Source organism: Notolabrus celidotus, chromosome 1, assembly GCF_009762535.1.
Source record: "Notolabrus celidotus isolate fNotCel1 chromosome 1, fNotCel1.pri, whole genome shotgun sequence".
NCBI lineage: Eukaryota > Metazoa > Chordata > Actinopteri > Labriformes > Labridae > Notolabrus > Notolabrus celidotus.
In genome coordinates, this window is record NC_048272.1 from 31,522,898 (window position 1) to 31,547,059 (window position 24,162).

The following is a 24,162-nucleotide window of genomic DNA, read 5'->3' on the forward strand; positions in this document are numbered from 1 at the left end:
CTTGTGGCACTGTCTGTAATGAAAGAGTTTGTGTGGAGGGCAAACAAACGCTGAGCAGAGGTTTGGTGTCTGAGGTTGTCTCTCAGGGGAGGTCGAGTCTGGACAGTAAGTGTCAGCATCAGGTGGAAGTTCAGCCTGCAGTTCAGCCTCCTGAAAACACTGAAGTACATATCTTCTCTTTAACCTCGTCATGAAAAACAGACAGCTTGACTTACGCCAGGGCACACTGGCCATGAGGACAAAGTCCAGTCAAGGTGATGTTGAAGTGGGAAAAAAATCATAAACGTAACGTCACCCGTTTTGCAACATTTTCAAATTTTGATGTTCATGAATTCAGAGTCTGTATCAGTGATCAGCTGGTCGAACTGGAGTATTGCGGCCCCGCCCCTTCCTCCACCTAAAACACACATTAAACAGTACGATAAGGCATCATGGCTCCCTCAGGTAGGTCCAGTCCACAGCGTCACAGATTTTTGTGTGGGTTTGAAGCAGACTCTCGGGATTATGGAAAGTTCAATGATTTTTGTGTTAGTTTTTGTTACGTCTACTCTGATAATCTGGTTCACACAGCGCTGCAGGAGCCTCATTGGTCAACAGAGCTGTCAACCAGTGTAAGAAAATCCTGCCTCTGAGATCAAAGACAGAATTCAAAGATAAAAGGCAGAGTTCTAGAGTTCTGGTTCTGATAAAAGTCAAAATTCTGAAGAAAAGTTGGATCAAACCAGGAATTAAATTTTCCCATACCCTCTTTCCAACTTTATACCTCTTTTTATAACATCAAATAAGTAATACAAACTAAAATTCTCAGTTAAATGAACACTGACATAAATCAGCATAAGAACTAACTGTAATGACAGAAACCATGTTTGACAAACATTTATTTGACCCATTCATTCATTTATAGTCTGACCAATATCCCATCTATTAATATGGAGGAGGCAAGGTTTCCGACCTATACTGCAGCCAGTCTGTAGCAAGGTTATTATAGTTAACGAAAACTAACGAAATAACGAAAACGAGAGGTGAAAAAACATTTTCGTTAACTGAAATAAAAATAAAAACGAGGCTTCACAAAAAAACGAAAACTAACTGAAACTGTATTGTGAGTTTACAAAACTAACTAAAATAAACTAAAATGATAGAGAACATTTCTTTAGTTTTCGTCTTAAACTCAGTATTTTGAGTGGATATGTAATAAAGTCAGAGATTGATCGGATGGACGTCTCTGCTTTCTGCTCTCGGCATCTGCGCGGGAGCGCGCCAAACGGAGCCTGCAGCTGACGGCCGCGCGCACTCACAGCGAGGCAGAACTGCAGGAGGATTAGAGACGAACTCTCTCGCTCCGACTACCTGCCCTGTTTATAACCGTTCCTGTGTGAATGCCCAACAAGTAAGTATAATGAGACGGAGAACTGACTTTTCCTGTCCATAGGCATTCACGTGTGTTAAAACTCCCAAAAGAGAAAATAGACGCCATGAGGGCATGCGTCATCTCATATTATGAATCACCCATATGATCCTGTTCTGTTCATTTATCATTATAAGTGTTAATGGTTCATTGGTGGCAGTGGTATTAGAATGATATGATTATTAGTATACTTGTAGTGGTAGCATCTGAATAATTATCTCTGTATCAATGATTATTGTTTATTGCTGATTTTATTGTTAAGGATGTATCAGTGAGTCACCATATTATTTAACACTATAGAGGGTCAGTAATGCTAGCTTAAGTGTCCATATTGTGACCATCACCCTTATGTTTGTGTATTTATTTGATGTGTTTCCGACCACACTCATACCTATTCCTCTGTGGCCTCATTGGGTCTGCTGTACTGTTGTGCTGTAAGGAGAATATTCACTAAACGGTTAAAGCTCCCTCCTGTCTCCTGTCCAGTGTGTTCTGACCGACACCCCAGGGAGAGTACTATCTTTCAGAGTATCTACCAGTATTCCCTATTTTTTAGGATATGAATTTTTTGTTTGTTTTCTGCCAGTTTCACTTCAGTTGGCTCATTCGCACAAGCAGGCACACGTCCACACTTTGCCTGCAGAGCGTTAATGGCAGCAAAAGTCAGGAGAAAGCGGCAGAGCCCTATTTGGGATTACTTTGAATATGACTGTCTCTGATAGGAGTAAGTGCCTTGCAATGGAAGGTGATAAAATATGTGGACCATTTCTCAAGGGGGAAAATCCCACTAATCTTAAAGTCCATTTGAAAAGCTCACACAAGACGGCTAACCTAGCATACCTTGTCAAGGCAAGAGAGAGCGCCCAGCCCCCTCCCCCTAAAACAGAAGCTAACCCCCGGCCAGGCACACAGGCAAAAAAGACTAAAACTAATACTGAAACTAATAAAAACTAAACTAAAACTAAGCATTTTCAAAAAATAGAAACTAAACTAAACTAGCAAACCCGCTTCAAAAACTAATTAAAACTAAACTGAAATTGAAAACAAAAAGTCAAAACGAAATAAAAATAAAAACTAATGAAAAATGCAAAACTATAATAACCTTGGTCTGTAGGGGGAGCTCTGACATGGGAACAGTCTGCTGCAGTTTGATTTGATTGAGATTTGATGAAATAATTGAATAAAATGCGCTCATATTACCCACAAGGCCAGTCTGTTATGACTCTCGTATGAGGACCAAAGAGAGAGACGAGTGATTAGATCAGACTTTTCTGGACTCCGCTACACTCTCTGCTGCTCAGGAACGTTAAGATTAAATTTTGATTTTATTAGTAATATTTTCCCGGGGTTAAAAGATGTGTTCTAAGCTGACTCTGGCGATCAACTTTGTAGAATCAGGTGTACTTCCCGCAAGTCTCTCTTCCTGCAGATTTAATGAAGTTTAAGAAATGTAAGAGTGCTCAGATCTCATGTTTCACTTGTTGTTTGATGTTATCAGCATCCTCAGACCGGGAGAGGGTTCAGGAGTGCCGTTCATTCATTGGTCATGGTCCTAACTCAGAGTTTTCTCTGTGACCAACGGACCACCAACAAGGAACAAGGAGGTAAACAAGGAACAAACAAGAGGCTTCAGAATAAACAACAACACAGTGATAAGAGCCACAAAGGAGTGCACAGTTATTAAGATGTTAAACTGAAACCTTCATCTAACAGAGCATGTTTTTATTCTTCTACACATGGCTTTGAGAGACTTGTTACTACTTCTGAATCACGGAGCCATTTTCATAACAATACTTGTACTGGGTTTGAACAAAGTTAGAGTTCCAGAGTTGTGAGTTTTGTAAATATAGTCACTTAAATCTATAAATATTGTTGATGAGCATGAAGTTATATTAATTAATCTGCTCATTGTTATGAACCAATCAGGAATCAGACAGTGTAAATAATATGGTCTCCCTCTTTAAACCAGGAATACACATTTAGAAATTCGAGATTTAAAGGGATTTTTAAGTGTGGTGGCATGAGGTACTTGTCAATTGTAAGTGTTTAACCCACAGGGGATCTCAGCCAGCTTGGCCCCTTTATTCAGAAACCAGGCGGAGAACCAGAACAGAAGCTAGACTCTCAACCTCTGCAGACAAGGTCAGCTTTACCACATAATCCAGATCATCAAAGCAAGTCTGGCTCTGTGAGTGGATTCAACTCAGACGTGTTCATCCACAAGGCAGCGCATTGAGGTTCAGGTCTATAATGTACCAGTCAACATGACTTCTGCCCAGTTCAGTGATAAATTGGGAATTTTTATACTTATGCGTCTCAGTTTGGCATTATTTGAAGCACCGAAGTCTGAACACGAATGTGCCATCACAGTAATGTGTGTAGAGTTTGTTACCTCAGCTCAGTCTTCCCCGTCAGCAGCTAACACAGTGTGTTTTGATAAGGTTAACACAGCGTGGGGACCATGGGTTGTGTCATTATTTAATAAAAAACAGTGAGAACTGAAAACTTTCTCTGAAGACGCACTGACATTCAGCTTTTCTGATTTCACTTCTAAAAATTGAAGAAAGTGGGTAAAACAGTGACGCTCAGTGAGGCAGGAACTCTGGATGGTGAGTGATGCAGACTGCAGCCGTATGTGAGCCGCTGGTGTCCTCTGATTCTGAAAGGCCCTGAAGTACTATTGTTACCAAGTCCCACTCCTGACAGCAGCAGCTGTCTGGGTTGATCTGTGATCTAAACTCCTGCATCATCATCTTCAGCTGTGAATCCCAAAACAAGCATTTCTGTTTCACATCCAAAGAGGATCAGCATGTGTCCGAAAGAATGTAAGCATTTCCAAACAAACAGCAGCTCCCTCGCTGTGTGTAAATCTACTGCTATTTCACAACCTTTTAATGTCCATCAGTCTCACTCAGCTGACAGCTCACATTAAACAAATATTTAACTTACACACATTAAACTCTGAGGAATGTAGATCGAAGGCCACGATGTCGGACCTCACATGATCACATGTACAGAGATCATTAAGATCAGGACATAAATATGAAATGTAGAGCAATCTCTCACACAACATGAAGATGAGGATCCTTTCTGATACCTGAGGATCAGAGTTTCTGTGATTCTCCCCTGATGGTTTAGTTTGGCAGCTTACATGCAAAAATAAAGAGTCAGGGATGATTTTTCAGAAGGTAGTTTAAAGTTCTGTTTTTATCAGGAGGAGAGTTGGTAAAGTGAGCAGATGGTTATCTGAAATAGAATGTTGAGAATGTGAGCAGCACCTCATCATGAAACAGGAAGATCTTACTGCTGCAAGTTCTTGTGCTTCCCTAAGCTCTGTGACTCTACCTGCTTTTATATGATCAGGAATAAACAGGAGGTCACTGTGAGGAAAGTGAGTGAGGAGGTCGGATTATCTGGTAAATTGTGAAAACCTTGATTCTAGCGATCGGTTGTACTAGCAAGTTAGCACTGCCCCTATAAAGCCTCTGGTAACCCAAATAACACTAGGTTAAAGTGGGCGGGGATATTTATTACAATATAAATATCTAGCCAATTATAAAGAAGACACCATTTCACGCCCACACATGTTTAACAAAACTACTCCTCTCCTACCCAGACTGTCTCCTGAAGTCAGAGTGAACTCCTCTCTGCATCACCTTTGCTGTGTTAGCTTTTTTGCGTGTACTGCCTGTAATCTGTCTGTATAGCTGTCTCTCTGCTCTTTGCATCACTGTGATAGTGTGTGCCGTCCCTGGCTGCATATCCACCGGTGAAGATGACAGCTCGTTGTTATTCTTCTATTTTCCTAACTGCGGTGGATTTGAGTAAACCGTGGCCGACTGGCTAGAGCAGTCCCACATATGCTCCGCTCATTTCCCCAGGACGAGTTTACTAATGTATGCATGCAAATTATGAGACCGTTCTGATTGGTGTGAATGACATAAGGCTCTTCATTGACCCTCTCCTTGTGACATACCAGACCTCTTGGTCAGTTATCACTTGACAACACTTCACTGAACCCAGATCCGATCTAACAAACAGTGACACCTTTCATCCAATCAGAGCCCCCCTCACATGCATCAGAGTTACTGACAGCATCAAAATCGCTATATCCTGCTGAAATAAATTTTGTTCATGGACAGGGTTTATTGGTACGCTAGTTGTGCACAAGTGTGGATAAAAACATGGATTAACTGGCAAAAATAAAAGTCTTTAAAGCTACAACAACCTGTCAGCAGTGACTCAGCAACTTTATGTGCATCATGCTGTCAGTTGTGTTTTTCAATTGGCCGTGACGGTGAGCAGGACATGACACAGCATGCTGCTGGAGAGATGCACAAGAAGGCCACGCTAGGAAACAGTGAAGCTATCATGGTGCAGCTTTTGTCACAAAGACTGACGGAAGGTGTTCAGAGCAGTGAGAAATATCTATGGGGAAAGTGAACTGGGTGTGTCTCGCCTCTCTTTTGGATTTTAAATCTCAGTTTTTATGTTATTTCATCATTTATGTTTGTCTAAAACTTGTAAGAGAGGTTCTCAAAGTGGAGTCCAGAGACTGTCAGAGTTTAGCTACCTGTCAGAAGACAGCTGCACACTCATGTCACAACTCAAGGTTTGACCTTTTTTCCAAATGCGTCATCGGTTAAAGTTGACGTCCCTGTTCAGTTTATCTACGAGCCACTTTTGGGGCCTCCAGATAGAGTTTGAGTCCCGACACAACAGACGACAAATATCTGAAAAGAGGTCAGAGACAGCGAGAGCGATTTATCCTCTGTTCAAAAGGCCACTGGATTAGTCAGCAGAGCAGACGGGCTGTTATCAGCTGAATGAAAGCCTCCCCCTCAGTGTTTGTGAGTGTGTGTGTGATTGGAGGTTCATTTTGATTTCAGATCCCAGGTTAGAGAGACGTTCATCCCTCTGCAGCGTTGAGGTAGCTTGGTTAGATTGTAAGAGTTAAATAGATGAGGACAGACTGAAGGGGGGGGGGAGAAGAAGATGAAGGGAGACAAGAGGAGGAAGAGAAGAAGAAGGAGAAGGACTTTAAAGAGCATGGGTGGAAAAAAGTAGAAGACATTAGACTGAGATAAAAAAGATGGGAGGAAAGATATAAATGAGTAACAGAGGAAAGTGAGGAGAGGAAGAAGGGATGGGGGAGGAGGAGAGGGAGAGATTCCCAGTGAGTCGTGGCCAAGAGCCAAACTGAGCACAACCACGCAGAGCTTCTTGGAAACCCTCTTTTTATCTGTATTTCTGTTCTCCACTTATGTTTAGCAAACACACACACACACACACACACACACACACACACACACACACACACAAACACACACACACACACACACACACACACACACACACACACAAGTGACTCACACACACTGGCCATGCACCACAGCCTCTAAGGAGCTCAAACATTCCCTTTTTAAACCTCTCTCTCTCAGCTCTCGTCTGTCCTCTGAGCCGCTCTGAGGAGACGACAGGTGTTCACGACCAAACCACCTGATCACAACCCGACATGTGAGAGTAGCTCTTTAAGAATAGTTTAAATAGAAGGAGAAAGGATAGAAAAAGAGAGGCCCTCAGATTCATATCCGTGCTGTAAACTTACTCTGAAGACCCTTTTCTGATTTAACTTCTGAAAATTGAAGAAAGTGAGTGAATCAGCTGCATTCCGGGAGGCAGAAGTTTCTCCCCTCTCTTCTTCGGTCTGATGAGTCTCATCTTCTTCTGTAAACTCTGGTTCATAAAGCTGTTCTCTTGTTTCTTATTTGTGTCTCTTTTAAAGAAAGCAGTTCCAAACAGCTGATCAGTAAACGGAAGGCGCAAGAACCAAGCAGCAACCTCCGGCTGCGAGAATTGAAACCTATGCACAAGTGTGTTTCTCGAGTGTCCACTTGAGGCTGGCTCCAGAAGTACAGGAAACCACATACACACCAATTCAAAAAAACAGATCTTTAAAGCAGAAATAAACATGTTTACAGCCTGGTACAAAAAACGAGTGTAGTCTGGATAGCTCATTTCTCTATCGGTACACACTGTAAGGGGGTGAATTTTTCATAACGTCGTAGTTTCAAAGGTGTTCAAAAGATTACGAGTTTTCCATTATGAGCGGCACAGCTGAGCTTTCATTTTGGTTCTCCGTACGGTTTTTCGACAAAGGGGCCTAGCTGACCGGGATCCCTGTCGGTGAAACACTATGACAGGAACCTCATTCAACCAACATAACATAAGTAACATAAGTAAATAAGTTTTAGTAGTTCAGAGTGTGCTCATAAAACCCTGAGAACCAAGTTTATGTTTCACAAGAAATGTGAAATATTCAGCTATGCTCTTTTTTTCCTAAAACTACGAACATTATGGTTGAGCAGTGAAAGCAGCAGCATTACAATGATGTACATACACCAGTCCACTCACACTGTAGAACACACACTCAAACACACACTACCATGTTGACTTAGTCCATCTGGTTCTGATTGTGGTGAGATGATTGAGATGTTTGTCGCAGCTGAAGTGGTGACCCAGAAGTCTGACACACACACACTTACAAACACACACACTTTGACACATAAACATTGTATATATCACCGTTTACCGACACTCACTTGCTCCTTCACTGACACAGAGCTGTGACCCAGACTGTGGGCGTTAAACAGACGGCTGGAGGGTCGTTAGACGGAGAGAGGAAAACATTTGAAGATGAAGATGTATGAGCAGAATCAGGAACTGTTCTACTTTTCTTCTCTCATTATTTATGTTCAATGTGTGTGTTTATTTTGAGGCCGGTGATCCTGCTTAAATTCGACAGTTGTCCTGGTTTTGATTTGATTTTCAAAAAGAGCAGCTCAGTGTGACTCATGGTATTACAAAAAAGGTCCTAGGACATGAAAAGTTTACATGTTCTTAGAAAAGGTTTGAAAGTTTGGAAACAGCTGGGTTTATTTAAACTGAATAACTACACGGACCTTGTTTAAGTGGTCTGATTTCAACAAAACACAACGGGAAACAGGATGACATCTCAAAACTCTAAACAACACTTCACTCAAAATCAGCAAAAACAGATGACATTTCAGAAAAGACTTTTCAACAAATTCAGAGGAAATTTCACCGAACACATCTACAGAAATCAGATTATATTTCACAAAAACTCAACAGAAACATGTTTCACGACACAAATGTGACTGAAGATCTGTTTGAGGGGAGAGCAGCAGCTTCATACGAATCAGATGGACTAATGTGAAAGGTAGTCATTTGGTCAAGCTTAGCCTCAAAACAACTTTGTTAGATTTAGCAATAATATGTGTAGAATAAGTAACAAAGAGGTTGAGCCATACTAAGAGAGGCACTCTTTAAACGCATTCATGAAACCTAAAAAGCAGGCTGCAGCCGGTGAACCAGTTTAAAATGCAGCCGGAGAAAGATGGGTGTGCTGCTAAAGTAATGCACATGCATCACCATCACGTGATTACATGACTGAAAATGAGCCCCAATTCTTTGTGATTGCAAGTGACTGCTTCACTTTGCAAAGCATTCTGGGATTGTGATGAACAGTGAGATGGACCAGCTTTTCAACTAAATAATAATAATCTCCTAATTTATTCCAATGAATAATGATTTTTGTGATGTCTTTATTGCAAAAGCTCATGCCAGGATATCGATATATTTGCAATTTAAGGTGCAGCCCTGCAGCCCACTCACTACACATTATCATCTACATATAACACAAATTTATCATTATGCATTCTGCAAACAGCTCTTTCAAACAGGGTATAAAAGAAGACAAGTCATTTTTTTGCACTTGTTTACAAGACTTATGTATACTGAAGCCAAACAAGATCTTAACAACACCAGATGTACCTCTTTTGTCCACAGGGGGTGCCAAATAAACACAAAGTATTAACTTCTAAAAGGTGATCTGAGTATAACTAATGGTCACTTAAGATAATTGGCTGAAGAACCTATTAGAGATTACAAATACAAATGTGTTGATGGACTCAGTTTAATCTGTCTGGGAACCAAAGCAGGTCCAACTTTTGCTTTCACAACAGTCACATGCTCAGTGTGAGTCAATCCTCCTCTCTGCTGACAGTAAATAAAGGAACACACAGTAACAGAGAAAGATTTGATTTAAAAACTTTAATTGGATGAATTTTATTTGAGTTTGGCCCGTTTCTGAAGCAGAGCCCTCAAGCTGCCGTCCTGTGGGAACAAGATTCAGTGTAATTCCACTAACTAGATTCTTGAGCAATGACGTGTTAGGGCCTGTCTCCACTAACAACGTTTTTTAAACTGGCATTGCCTGTGTCCACTGTAGAGTGCTTAGCGTCCTCAACGTGAAAACACGTCAGCTTTTTGGTTTTGCTGTGCTCTAAAATTAAAATAGTTCAACTTTTGGAACAACAGTGCACTTGTCAGTGTCACTTTGAGTCTTTAAGCCTGAAATAAGACTTGAGATGGGCGTCATGAAGACAAGACTCCCGCACTTAACGGTGGTATACTCCTCCCGGTAGCAGCCTAATAGTCGCTACCAGGGGAAACTGGAGTATAGTGGAATACATTTTGTACCATAGCAAGAGTAGCTGAAGGTGAGGAAGCCTCTGAAATTGTGGGCATGGATGCTACCAGCTCAAAAAACGCTGTTAGTGGAGACAGGCCCTTATGTGTTATGTAATGTCAAGTAGTACAAAGTCATTCCCACTTCAGTGCAAATGAAGGGTGACACTGATGAATCAAATTCAATATGGGAATATATTCAGAAGCTTTTAGTAATCTCAGCATGTACTGTACATAACTCCACTCATATCAAACATATTCATAGACTTGTTGCTCAGACACACGTCCTCTATGTGGGCTTTGAAGACGTGCCAGTTTTTGCAGGCAACCAAACGTAAACACATTTAGTTGTTTTTTTTAAAGAGGACCAAAATGTACGTTGTGCAGATTTTTCCACTGAACTCCTCAAAACAAGATACTGTTCTAGAACCCTAGAACTGACTGACACCGCTGCAGAGTGAGTCCTCTACCCAGCCCCCTCATCACCTAACCTGCTTCACTGAGTTGCCAAATGTTAAAGTCACATGTAGGCATATTAGCGCTGAAACGTAAAAGTCGGCTTTAAACTGTCAGCCTTGTTGAAAGTGTCCAGATGAGGATCATGTCTAGTGTCTCAAATATAGATTGTATAATAAATGGACGTGGGCGGCAGTTGCTCAGTCCATAGGGACTTGGCTTGGGAATCAAAGGGTCCCTGGTTCTAGTCCCAGAGACAGAGTGGACAAAGTTTAGAAAATGGACTGGTGGCTGGAGAGGTGCTGGTCCATTTGGGTTTGGTGCCCTTGAGCACCAAAACCGAACCACCAACTGCTCGGGTGGTGTTGGTTGATGGCAGCCTCCACACTCTAACATCTCTCGTAAGTGCATGTCCATAGCATGTTTGTGCATTATTGTATGTATTTCAAACTATGTGTGTATGTAGCATGATCAAAAAAGAACACGAGTGAAAATTTGAATTTCCCCGATGGGGAATTGGCTTCAATTCTTGATTCTCTATCAGGGATTCAAAGACACAATTTGTGCTATATTTCTACAAGAGAAACTTATTTTCAAAATGTTTTCTTGTCTTCTGACATCAGTTATAATCTGACTTACTTGACTCTCTCTCCTGACCTAAATATAAAGCATATACAGTGGGTATGGAAAGGATTCAGACCCCTTCACTTTTTCTACATTTTGTTATGTTACAGCCTTATTCCAAAATGGATTAAATTCATTTTTTCCCCCAACATTCTCCACACAATACCCCATAATGACAAAGTGAAAAATGTTTTGTAGAAATTTTTGCAAATTAATTAAAAATAAAACACTCAAATATCGCATGTGCATAAGTATTCAGACCCTTTACTAAATACTCTGTTGAAGCACCTTTGGGGTTAGAGCCTCCAGTCTTTTCAGGAATGATGCTACAAGCTTAGCACACCTGGATGAGGGGAGTTTCTCCCATTCTTCCTTGCACATCCTCTCAAGCTTGATGAGGTTGGATGGGGAGCGTCAGTGCACAGCTATTCTCAGGGCTTTCCAGAGATGTTCAATCAGGTTCAAGTCCGGGCCATTGCTGAGTCACTCTGGGACATTCAGAGACTTGTCCTGAGGCCCCTCCTTTATTATCTTGGATGTGTGCTGAGGATCGTTGACTTGTTGGAAGGTGAACCTTCACTGCAGTCTGAGGTCCAGAGCGCCCTGGAGCAGGTTTTTGTCAAGAATCTCTCTGTACTTTGCTGCGTTCATCCTTCCCTTGATCCTGACTAGTCTCCCAGTTCCTCCCGCTGAAAAACATCCCTACAGCATGATGCTGTCACCACCATGCTTCACTGTGGGGATGGTATTGTCCGGATGATGAGCGGTGCCTGGTTTCCTCCAGACGTAACACTTGGCATTCAGGCCAAAGAGTTCAATTTGGGTTTCATCAGACCAGAAAATGTGGTTTCTCATGGTCTGAGAGTCCTTTAGGTTCCTATTGGCAAACTTTTATGTGCTTGGTACTGAGGAGTGGTTCCCGTCTGGCCATTCTACCATAAAGACCTGATCTGAGGAGTGCTCCAGAGATGGTTGTCCTTCTGGAAGGTTCTCCCATCTCCACAGAGGAACGCAGGAGCTCTGTCAGAGTGACCGTTGGGTTCTTGGTCACCTCCCTGAACAAGGCCATTCTCCCCCAATCGTTCATTTTGGCCAGGCGGCCAGCTCTAGGGAGACTCCTGGTGATTTCAACTTCTTTCATTTACGTATGATTGACACCACTGTGCTCTTTGGGACCTTCAATGCAGCAGAAATTTTGTCTGTGCCATTCCCAAATCTGTGCCTCGATACAATCCTGTCTCGGAGGTCTACAGACAGTTCCTTTGACCTCATGGCTTGGTTTGTGATCTGACATGCACTGTCAACTGTGGGATCTTATATAGACAGGCGTGTGCCTTTCCAAATCACATCCAATCAATTTCATTTACCACAGGTTGACTCCAATCAAGTTGTAGAAACATTTCAAGGATGGTCAGAGGAAACAGGATGCATCTGAGCTCAATTTTGAGTTTCAAAGCAAAGGGTCTGAATACTTATTCACATGCAATATTTGAGTGTTTTATTTTTAATTAATTTGCAAAAAAATTTCACTTTGTCATTATGGAGTATTGTGTGGAGAATATTGAATGAAAAAATGATTTCAATCGATTTTGGAATAAGGCTGTAACGTAACAAATTGTAGAAAAAGTGAAGGGGTCTGAATCCTTTCCATACCCACTGTATATGTTTTTTGTTTTTTTTTCTGGTCTCTGGTGTATCATTTCTTATCCTGATGAACCGGATCTCTTCAAGGAAGCACAAACCACAGTTTAATCAGCAGTGGATATTAATGAGGAAATGAAAATGTTGTAATATCCCTTTTTTCACGTTAGAACACCTTTAGGGAGTCAGGTCCATGTCAGGAATGCAAAAGTTCAACAGGTGTCAAACTTCAGCCTCAGAGTTCATGATGCTCGGGGACTTTTTACTGCTGTATAGACCGTTCTAGCAGCTCATCATATGTAGAAATAGTCCTGCAGTACACGCCCACTTCCTTCTGCAGAGTATTATTATAGCTGGAAAAATATGAGTGTAACTAAGAGGAAGAAAAGCAGCATCTAAAGAGAGCTCCACAGACGAGGAACAGGTTCAGAAAAAAGCAATAAAAATATCTGACGTGATCAGCAGCTCACCGAAACTTCTTTTAAACCTAAAGCTGCTTCGTTCTGTGTTTTTACTGGTTATAATTACTGAGTCTGTTTGCTCAGGAGAGCAACAGATCTCTTTGGAGGATGTGTGTTCTTTAAAAAACGTAACCTAACACATTTCAGTCAAGAGACGCAACTACGAGAGAACAATCATTTATTTCAGCAGATTTAAAAAAGGATGTTAAATGATGCTGCTCTGACAGGCAAAACAACAAAACACAGCTGAATAAAGGAGTGAATTTAATAGATAAGAGACAAAAGATAGAAATATACAGAAGATAACGGAGGTAAAAGCAGCTTAACCTCAAAATGAGTTATTGCATAAGAGACACAGAAAGAGAGTGGGAACGAGTGTGACAGAGAGGACAGAGAGAGTAAAGTTCGGACACCGTGCAGAGTAATATTCCCCTGCAGTTTTTAATGGGAGCACTTGTTCAGGGTGGAAGCCCGAGGCTGTTTTCTTGTTCTGCTGCTTTATAAAACTCTGAGACTCAGCCAAAACATCTGGACAGTCTGACACTAGGAGACATGCTGCAAGAACAGAACAAGCTCTACAAGTATGCTCCAGCGTTTTTTATAACGTCAGCTTCCATCAGTGTTTGAGCTCACGGCTTTGAACAGATGTTAGAGAGGGACGTGAATGTAAGAGAAGTGATCGTAGCTCAGGTCCGTGTGTTGAACCTGCTGCCTTTGCCTTTCAGTCAACTTAATGTAAGATGAGTTGGAGTTCATTCTTTTGTTGTGTCATGTCAGTAGGTTTGCTTTTTCTGCTTTCTGCTGGGGAAGGGAAGCCATGACAGGCAAGGTCTGCCTCTCTTGCCTTAGCTCGACAGCCACCAGCTTTCTTCTCCTTTTGTTACGGTACGGGCAGAAAACACCTGGGTGCCCTAGACCAGTGGTCTTCAAAGTGGGGGCTGCAGCCCCCTGGGGGGCCTCAGAAAATAGGAGGGAAGGGGAAAAAATTGTATCTAATTATTATTTTTTGTATTATTTTTTTTTTTTTACAACACGTTTGTTAATAATTTCCTATGCTAAACAAGTGTAATAATAATAGAAAGTAAATAAAAGTAAGAAAATACATTCTAAAAGTTGATGTTTCTTTACATATTTGGAAGCATTGTCTGTTGGTTTGCAAAAGGGGTCCCCGGCCAGTAGCTAATGCTATTTGGGGGACCTTTGCATGGTAAAGTTTGGGAACTCCTGCCCTAGATGACATTTGTGCAAGGGTTGTGTTGCCGTGACACAATCAACTAGTCGACATACTTTCTAATCCTCACCTACGGTCACAATCAGAAAGAATGGCGACTCCATTTCAACAGAAGGACACAGTTTAGGTGGTTTGGGCATATGATTCGGGCGCTTTGCTTCCTTAGAGGTTTTCATCCAACTGGGAGGAGAGTCAGTGCTCGCTGGGGAGAGGGATGTCTGGGGCGACTTGCTTAGCCTGCTGCCACAGAGACTGGGTGGAAGGATGATTCACCTTGGAATTCCACCAGTTCCGTGTCCGGTCCGTCTCCGATCCGCTGCGGTCCAGCTCCGTGCTGCTTTCTGAAAACACAACCTGTTGACGGAGCAGGACCGCCGGACAGCTAGAGTCATGTGACTGAGGTTTTCCCGCTGTAATTACTGAATCAAGGATTCTCCTCCTCCTCTCCTCATCCATGTTGTCTTTCTGGTCCTCTGAAAACCTCTGACCTGTTGACTCTAGGCCTGGCTCCGCTCATCATGACAGTTTGTTGTTGTAGTTTAGTGAAATACGATCTGGTGATAAGGTGACAGTGTGTTAACCGGATGTTTTCATTTTGTTGTGGTGCCTGACTTCCTGTCCTGCTCCACCTGCTCTGTAGAGATTGGGGCATCATGAAGTCTTGCGTATCTGATCCGAAGGGCTCCAGTGTGCCAGTTTGGAGATGCAGCCTGGTGCCGTGACCAGTGTTGGGGGTTACGTGGTACAAAGTGACAGTGGAGTCACCAACTTTTCCCAACATACTGGGCAAAATACAGGTTACCGGGAGCGGACGGCCCCCCGTCAGACAGAAAAACTTTTGCAAGTTACCTCGACCAGTGTTATGTCAAGATGGAGACTGAGCTAAAGAAAAGGTTTGAGAGTTTAGAGTATGTGTCAACTACTGCTGATATTTGGACTTGCCACAATAAAAGCTTTTTAGGTATGACAGCCCACTGGATTAACCCAAGCAATTTACAGAGCCAGAAAGCTGCTATTGCCTGCAGGATAATTAAAGGACGACACACACATGACGTTGTGGCTAGTGAAATTGAACAGGTTCACTCAACATATGGGCTTTCACACAAGGTATTTAAAGACACCATGTTTGAAGTTGCTTGTCTCATGTTCTTAAACAAGAAACAGACATTTAATGGTGACAAGAGTTTCCAAGTTTTAGAATAATATTGTTTTGAGACAAGCCTACAGTGCCTGTAGCCTTTATTTTGACCCATTTTTCTGTCCAGTGATGTTTGGACTGACAACTCTGATGTTGCCTTGATTATATTAAAGAGCATAAGAGGTAGATCTTGTGTACTTCCTTCTTTAACTAGTATCTGTGCTGATGATGACATATGTAAGATTTAAGTTCATATGCATCTAAGGTAATTTTATGGAGTATTGCAAAAGTAATGTAACTAGTAGTGTAACTAGTTACTTTTCAGCAGAGAGTAACTAAGTAAAGTAATATATTACTTTTCTAAAAAGTAACTAGTAATAGGTAATGCATTACTTTTTCTGAGTAACCACCCCAACACTGACGTGACCGATCGGAGACGGACCAGACATGGATCTGGTGGAATTTGGTTGTGAGTGATAAACTCCACAGCCCACCTGTAACTACAAGGTGTGGTGTCACTGTGTGGAGCCCTGCTGCAGACGAGTGCTGCAGAGAGACCATCAAACTCTCAGAGAGGAAACATGAGCCCTGAAGTAAAAGCCGTCCATTAAACTGACGTCTACATCTTCACATCACTTTCCCTCTCAGCGTAGCATCTCCACTCTGTTTGGCGCCGCACACAAACATGCTCAGATCATTTTTAACTCCCTCTCCCCTCTCTTCTCTCTTCATTGCCCCCTTTGGATCCCGACACACTCCACCGACCCACGGTGCACTTGTTACCCCAGATCTCTATCGGTGCTACTTGCTTGTGCGTCACTCTTGTTATCAGGGCTGTTTGGTGACCCCTGCCCTCCCTCTGTGAAGTCACCCAGAGGGCCAGATCACAGCGCAGCCAACATGTGGTTTGAGTTAGCATCTCTGAAACAACCCCCCATACGTGGGGGTGTCTGCGCCTCCTCAGAGCTCGCCGCGCGGCCTGTTTTCTGGGTGTGCAGAGGAGAGGCTTCACGGTTTGTGTGTTTTAAAGCTACAGCAGGCAGCACATTGTGTCTCCAGAGGCTCTGCAAAGAAAAAGGAACTGGCTGAACCTTAATGTCTGTGATTTTCTTCCTCCTCTCTGTTTCAGTTCATGCTGTATCTTGAGAGCACATATGCTGCGAATCTAATCCGTTGGTCAGTGCAGCAGCCAGGTGGAGGTTTGGCTTTCGTCAAAATTAATCTGCACAGCATCTCAGGAAGTCGAGCAGTAGGGGGAAACAGAGCAGCTCGTTCCAGCTCTTTTCTCCTCCGTTGATTATTTGATTAAGTTCTCGATGCGTCACCACATTTGATTTCCTTCCTTCTGGATCCAGGTTTGCCCAATTTACTCAGAAACCCCCTCCGTTTGGATCAGCAGCCTCAGTGATTCCTATCTAAAATGATTTTCTGACTTAACAGAGCGAGCGTTGTTTAAACTGAAGCCGAAGGGAAGCAGACTAAACATAATAACACTTCAATAAGGTATTAAAAATGAGTAATAGATCCGTCAGGGATGATGAATTCGATAAAGTCGAGGATAAGATCGGCAGCTGAAAGGAGAAATTTATGAAAACCATGAGGATGGTGATACAGGGTGAGTCAGCACTTGTGAAAATGAGTCAGCTGCCGGTCCAGAGCAGAGCCAAAAGTCTTCAATAGCCTCACTGAAGAGTCAGAATATTTTATGTGATGCAGCTGTAAACATTCACTGGTACTCCAGCATAATTAAGATGCATGTTTTCCTTTTTTTCACTCCACTTCCTTTTTCTCAGAGCCGAAAAACCCCATCAAATTATGATTTTGCATCTCTTTCCTGTGCAGTGAATGCTGGCAGCTCCCACCTGTCATTCAAAGAGGCCACGCCCCCATTACCAAAAATAAACCAATGATGTTGATCCATATTCAACTGTACAGAAATACCGAAACTGACTCTTAATTCAGTTACAAGCTTTTTTCTTTCTTTTTATAAATCTGCAAACTTTTATCATCGGGTTCTACAGGGAATGACTCACTTTTGGAGCCAGCCTCAAGTGGACACATGAGGAACTATGTTTTTTAAAAGGTGCCTAAAGTTGACCGTGTCCATGTTGGCTACATTTTTGGCTACATTTCTACTTAGTAGACAGAAAAGGAACAAAGTTGTAACCTGTTTGCTTTAGGGGTGACCCCGACTAAGGATTTGCTTCGTCAAATCTGATTCGTCAGTTCTTGCCATAGTCGACGAATCATCAAATGTATGTTTTTTTTCTTCACTGACCCAGAGTCTGCATTATGGTGACCGTATGACGATAATACACATAACCATTTAAAATTAAGAGGATCATAGCTTAAAGTGAAAGAGACACTAGAGTAGATAGATAGAGGTGATGAACGAGAAAAAACTCATGAGGCCACCGTCCATTAAACATCAAATAATTTGACATTATAGAATAAACATGTATAAACAGACATAATGAGCTCAGAGCACTGCACATGATTTATCTGAACAATGTTTCAGTGTCTGCAAATCAAATTAATAACGACTGAAAATACAACAGTCGTAACACCTGCACGCACATAATAATGTTTAAACTTGATTCATCCATGAAAATAAACAAAACGTATCATTATATTAGAAAGGAAAAAATGTCCTGAATATGTTAATCATGGCTTAAACATAAAAAAGGTAGGACATCAGGAGATATTTAAATATTGTTCACTCTGCAGAGACCAGCTCTGCGGAGGGTAGTTTGTCTAACTTGAGGCTTAACATTTCTATAATGTTCAAAATCAAACCTGAACCAGCTAAAGGGTTTTTAAATCCCTTAACAGTACCTTTCAAAAGAGTCTGTCACTGCATCTTTGTCTGCTCGAGTCTTTACAAGAAAGAAACAACGTGTTTATGGACAGAAGTGCGCTCCTCGTTCTTTTGGCACCGTTCCAGCAGCCCAGTCCAGTTTTTGTGTGGTCCGGTAATCCCTGATCTCACAGCCCTTTTCATGAAGCTGCTCCTCATCTTCATCACTTTTTTCAGGATCATCTGAAGTTTATTTTGTCTGACATTTTAAAGCTGCTATGAACCTAAAAAGATTTAAAGACCAGCTGAGGTATCGCTGCTCCACATGTCCCACTAAATGGGAGAGTCTACCTTTAATTACCACCTTAAGGAGATTTAACACTTCAAAAGCTTTTTCCAGAATTACATTAAGTATTTATAAGTTTATATTTATATCAAAATAGGATATATAAGACATGGTTTATACTGAAAACAGGAAATGATTTAAAATTAGACATTGAGCGCCCCCATAGTTTGAATGGAATGATCCTTGTTTGCTTACTTAAATTCATTTCTTATTTGATTTGGAGTGATGTCACAGCCGTAGTCAGTTTTTATCACTGTTGTACGGTTGGCCTCAGTGCTGCGTCAGGCTGGAAGCACTGAGGTCCCGGCTCCTGGGCTGCCTGAGTTAAGTTTTACCCAAATGAAGGCAATCAATTTTCTACATTTCTTGGCTTTAAATGTCACAAAGATCAGCTCTATACAGAAAGTCCTTTTAAAACAATGAAAAAAGACTATGCTGTAATGTGCATGCTTATTTATTGTATACGTCAACCAATCAGTCTGAATTGATTAATTATGGCAGCATTTAAACACACCTGATGCGCCTGACTCTGTAGCCTATTATTTACAAGATTGGCAAACAGGTCTTTTAACAGCTCAAACACAAACAGCCTGAGGTCGCTTAATGTTTAAAGACGTAGTCAGTGACATCAGCACCATGGACAGTTACTCCACAACGTTACACAATCACTGAATAACTCAAAATAATTTCACCATCTGTGGACCCGAAAGCCACCCAACGAGCATAAGAATATGCACCACCAAATAATTTAATTTATACATGACGACAAAATGAAACATATCCAATGATAACAATCACACACATTTCTCCATGAGAGGCCAAAGTCTCTGAATTACCAGCTAAAGCTCCAGTGAGGAGTTTTTAACTGGTTAGGAAACAGACAGAAAGTAAAGCTGATGCCTCTCAATGAGCTACAAAAAAAAAAGAGACCATCAACGACAATACGGATCATTTCTACATCATGATTTTAAATCCTGTAACCACTGAGAGGGGGGAGGTGTCAGACCGGAGTGTTTACGGCTCACTGAAGGGAACGGCCTCTTGAACTTTTCCAACAAACACTCACAGTGAGTGATTAATGTTTCTGTTAAAAGAAAGCAGGAGAACACCTCTTACTTACCTTCATGACAAAACTAGTAAATATGTAAGAGATAGAGCTTTGAACCCAGGGGGCGCCAAATCAACACAAACAGGAAGTTACCCACAGGGGCTTTAAATGACCTGAAGACTGGTTTACACTTTAGAAAGGATCTTATGAATGTACAGAGCTTTGTGAAGTCTGAATTGACCAGCAGTGATCCTCAGTAGACCCCCCCTGTGATCTGGACTTTCCTCCCCCTGACTCATCAAACAGCCTCTCTGGTAGCTGGCGGTCTCTCCGGGATCAGTGTGTTTGTTGGTGCAGTGGTATATTTATCAACTCCCTGTGCTTCTCAGTGGCACTGATATCCTGAAGACATAGAGTCTGACGGATGAAGACATGGATTATTTATTTATCAGGAGTCCAAGGTCACAGTGTGGCAGTGCGAGCTGGCATGGGTTGATATTCCCAGAGATGGAGGGACCTGCTGCTTTATATACCCGACCTCTGATACATTTGATCTGATGAACTTGTAACTAAATAATCGTCACTTTTTAAAAATGTGTTACTTTTCAGGATGAAATGACATGTTTTTATTTGTGGGCTTCTGTGTTGTGTTGTGATTGGGAATAATGATGCTGTGTCACTGGGATCCGTGTCAATATTGCAGCCCGCTCCACCTACACACAGATGAAGTTGCAGCAGCTAAGTTAGCATAACCTGCTGTGTATAGATAGTTAGATTTTAAACTATCACAACAGTTTTCACTTGACATATGAATCAAATAAATGTTTTAGCAGTTAGTTGTGTATATACCTGCTAATCATACATTATCCTTCTTATTACCCGGCAACTAACTGAGGATACAAACACGTTGGGGGTGCTGTTGGCCTAGTTTGAAACATGCATGACCATATTCAGAGGCTATAGCCCTTGTTGCAGAGGTCGCAGGTTTGATTCATGTCTCGACCATTTACTGCATGTCCTCCCCCACTCGCTTCTCCCCACTTTTCCTGTCTCTCTTCAGCGGTCCTATCAAATATCAAACCAAAATATAAATACAAATATTTAAAAATATACAAACACGTTAGCCGAAAACATTGTAAAAGATGATTTTATTGATTCAAAATGATTTATGAATCCAGTTTTTAAAAATAGTCCCAGTGATTCCACATTAGTTAGCGTTCCATGGTGATGTATTCTTATCCGCCTGTTGCGGTCGAATTAACATGAACCTGTCCTCATTCAGCTCTTCTTCTTCTCTGAGCTCTGCGGTTCACACACCTTTAAAAATAAACGAGGCAAATGTCACAACTTTGAACCCTGCTGCTATCATCACCACCGCTCATGGTTTAAGTTAGCGACTGGCAACCTAAAGTTTCTCTCACCTGCTCTGCTTGTTGCTAGGATTGCTGGTCAGGATCCAATATGAAAATGTCCATAGCCTGCTGATTTAGCATGCTAACAGAAACTAACACTTTAGCCACATTGGTCAGCTCAGGCCCTTCTTGTCATATCTTTGATATGACGTGATCAGGTTGTCCTTGGTGTCGCTTTTTGCTGTTGAGAATTAATTATTTACCACAGCTTGGTAATCATTTGTGCTCACAAATCAGTAAAGAATTTCACTTGTCCTCTCACTGTCTAACACAGGTCATTATGGGGCTTGACTCACTTTTGGGATCAGTCTCTAGTGGTCATTTGGGGAATTTGACACTTCTATTTTTATATAACACTGGAGTTTGCAGCTCGGTGACTCAGTCTTAGCAGCAGCAGCTGCAGAAAAACAAACAAACCAATCTGATAAACACATCACCACTAAATGATAACCAAAATATGTTTATCCAGAGAAGAAAAATTGAGTCATAATATGATCCAGAATAAACATGACGAACTACAACTGAATTTGGTGATTTGTTTGTTTGTTCAAAGGCTGAAGTTGCACAGAAGAAAAAAATAGACCTCACAGTCACTCTGCCTCTTTTTCTTATATCTGTGTTGTGTTTTCTTTTTTTAATTCCTGTTTTTAATGTTTGTGTCCACAGTTGGAGAGCGTCATTCAGAGGAACATAAAGCCGGGTGTCCCCAACATACCTCCACACATCGTTCACAACCAAACAGCCACCATGCTGGAGATCGGGACTAACCTCCTCACACACACGGCAGAGCAGACCCGCAAACTCAACGTGGTGGAGGCGAAGGTATTGAGATCACTAACGTTTACCCTCTGAAGCATGTTACCGGGTGTTAATGTTGAGTCTCTCATCAGGTGCTGAACCAGACGTCCCGGATAGAGATCCAGCTGCTGGAGAATTCTCTGTCCACCAACAAGCTGGAGAAGGAGCTGCTGCTGCAGACGTCTGAGCTTGACCGGCTACGAGACAAGAACAGGTAGGAGGAAAAGTTTTACATCATTGTTTCAAGTGTTGGATCTGAAACACTATCAGTACAGAGGATGGAGACTGAAATCTGGTTCTGCTTCATTCATAAACTGCATTATTCAGGTAATTCAAGTCAAATCAGTGCTGCACAAACAAACATTGATGGTCTCACAAAGTTTCTGAATCAAATCTGATTCCTGGCCAACCGATATTTAACAACTTAAAGAAGGCCTCTGGATGTAGGCTCACAGACACTCATGGTTATGAAAGCTCAATGACACTTGACACTTGAGAATGGCATAATTTGCGATTCGTTCAATGCTCTACTCACTTCATACGCTTATTTGCAAGAGTATAAAATCTGAAATCGAGCAGATCATATTCTCACCATGATAGCCAATCACCATGCAGATCCTCAGGTGATGTATGATGTGATGAATAGACCAGCGAAGGTTCATTCATCTAGAAAACATAGGACTTGTATCCCCAAACTTTGTGACTCTATACCTGTCTTTAAGGGATCAGGAATAAACAGGAGCTCACTGTGAGGAAAGAGAGTGGGGAGGTAGGATTATCTGGTCAGTTGTTTGTGACTTTCAATGCAGTCAAGCTCAACCTTGTTTATGACGACAGACTTCAGTGGCGTTTGAAGGGAACATCTCTGAATATCCAGTGCACACAGTGCTGCAGGAGCCCCATTGGTCAACAGAGCTTTCAATCAATCATCTTTTCAACATTAAATAACTAATTCAAAGTAAACGTATCAGAAACATGGACACTGTGACATAAAATCAGCATGATAAGGACTAACTATAATGACAGAAACAATCCTTGACAAACATTTATTTGACCTGCGTTTAAATGTTCTATTTTAACCCATGTCCCATCTGATACCATGAGAGAGGCGGGCTTTACAACCTATACTGCAGTCAGCAGGAGGAGCTTTAAAGTTGTGGCTTCATTCTGGATTAATGTTGTTCTGTCCATGTTCTTTACTGTGGAAATGATCTGAAAACGTCTTATTTCTTTGTTCCATCGCATTGCTTTCATTAACAGCGCTTGCTCTCTGACCTTCAGCTGTCTGAGAAGCATCAAACTCAGCTGTGGCCTTTAAATGTGGTTTGTACTCAAAATAGTCTAAATGCATTGTTAACGGTCGTCATCACCCTGCTTTCTTACTAATCTTCCGGTTGTGTAAGATGTTTGATTCTGATTGGTCAAAAACCCCTTGACAATGGTTATTGACTTTCACTAATATGAGCAACACCAGAGGCAAACTGATCACACGTCATGTCAAATCAATCCGTGATAAAGAGTTCTGGCACGTTTTGTTCCTGCTTGTTGACACCGTAGACCGTAAGGTGAGGTAAAACCGTTGGGATCAAAACAATGTGGCTTAAACGCTAGTCTGGGTTAGCATGCTACTGCAGCTGGCTAAACACCATGGATATTTACATATTGGATCCTGTCCAGCATTCCTAACAACAAGCAAAGCAGGTGAGAGCATCTTTGAGCAATGGCTCGCTTCAAAGAAACTTAAATCATGAGCGTTGGTGATGACAACAGCAGGATTAAAAGTTATGATATTTGCCTTGTTTATTTTTAATCCACAGAAATCAGAGAGAGAGAGATTAATGTTAAATCGACCGCAACAGGCAGATAAGAATCCATCGCCATGGATTGCTAACTTTAAAAACTGTGTGCATTATAGTTTTAAATCAATAGAATGACCTTTTAATCAATGTTTTTTGCCACCGTGTTTGTATTTTAAGTTAGTATCCAGGTAATAAGTGGGATAATGTATGATTAGCAGTTAGTTATGGGAAATAGAACCCTAAGAGGATGGACAAGACCCTGATGTGAAGCCATACATTACCTTTACTTAAAACCCCGTCTCCTCCCGTCCCTCCGTTCCCTTGGCCTAGATTTGGGAGTAAAAAAAGACACAAGCCTTATCAGCTGTTTCACAACCAAACAGAGAGAGTATTAGAAACAGGCAGGTCGTTAGAGACGATGGAAACACGTCCACACTGCTGTTTCTGAGATAC

At 41.7% G+C, this 24,162-nt stretch overlaps 1 protein-coding gene across 1 annotated transcript in view; it reads left to right on the forward strand.

Moving 5' to 3' along the window:
* The window catches only part of angpt4 (angiopoietin 4), a 60,604-nt gene that overhangs the window by 18,824 nt on the left and 17,618 nt on the right, over positions 1 to 24,162 (forward strand). The window contains exons 2-3 of the mRNA XM_034692011.1: positions 21,779 to 21,934; positions 22,003 to 22,124. Coding sequence (XP_034547902.1) covers positions 21,779 to 21,934; positions 22,003 to 22,124 — 278 coding nt within the window. The remainder of the gene's footprint in view (positions 1 to 21,778; positions 21,935 to 22,002; positions 22,125 to 24,162) is intronic.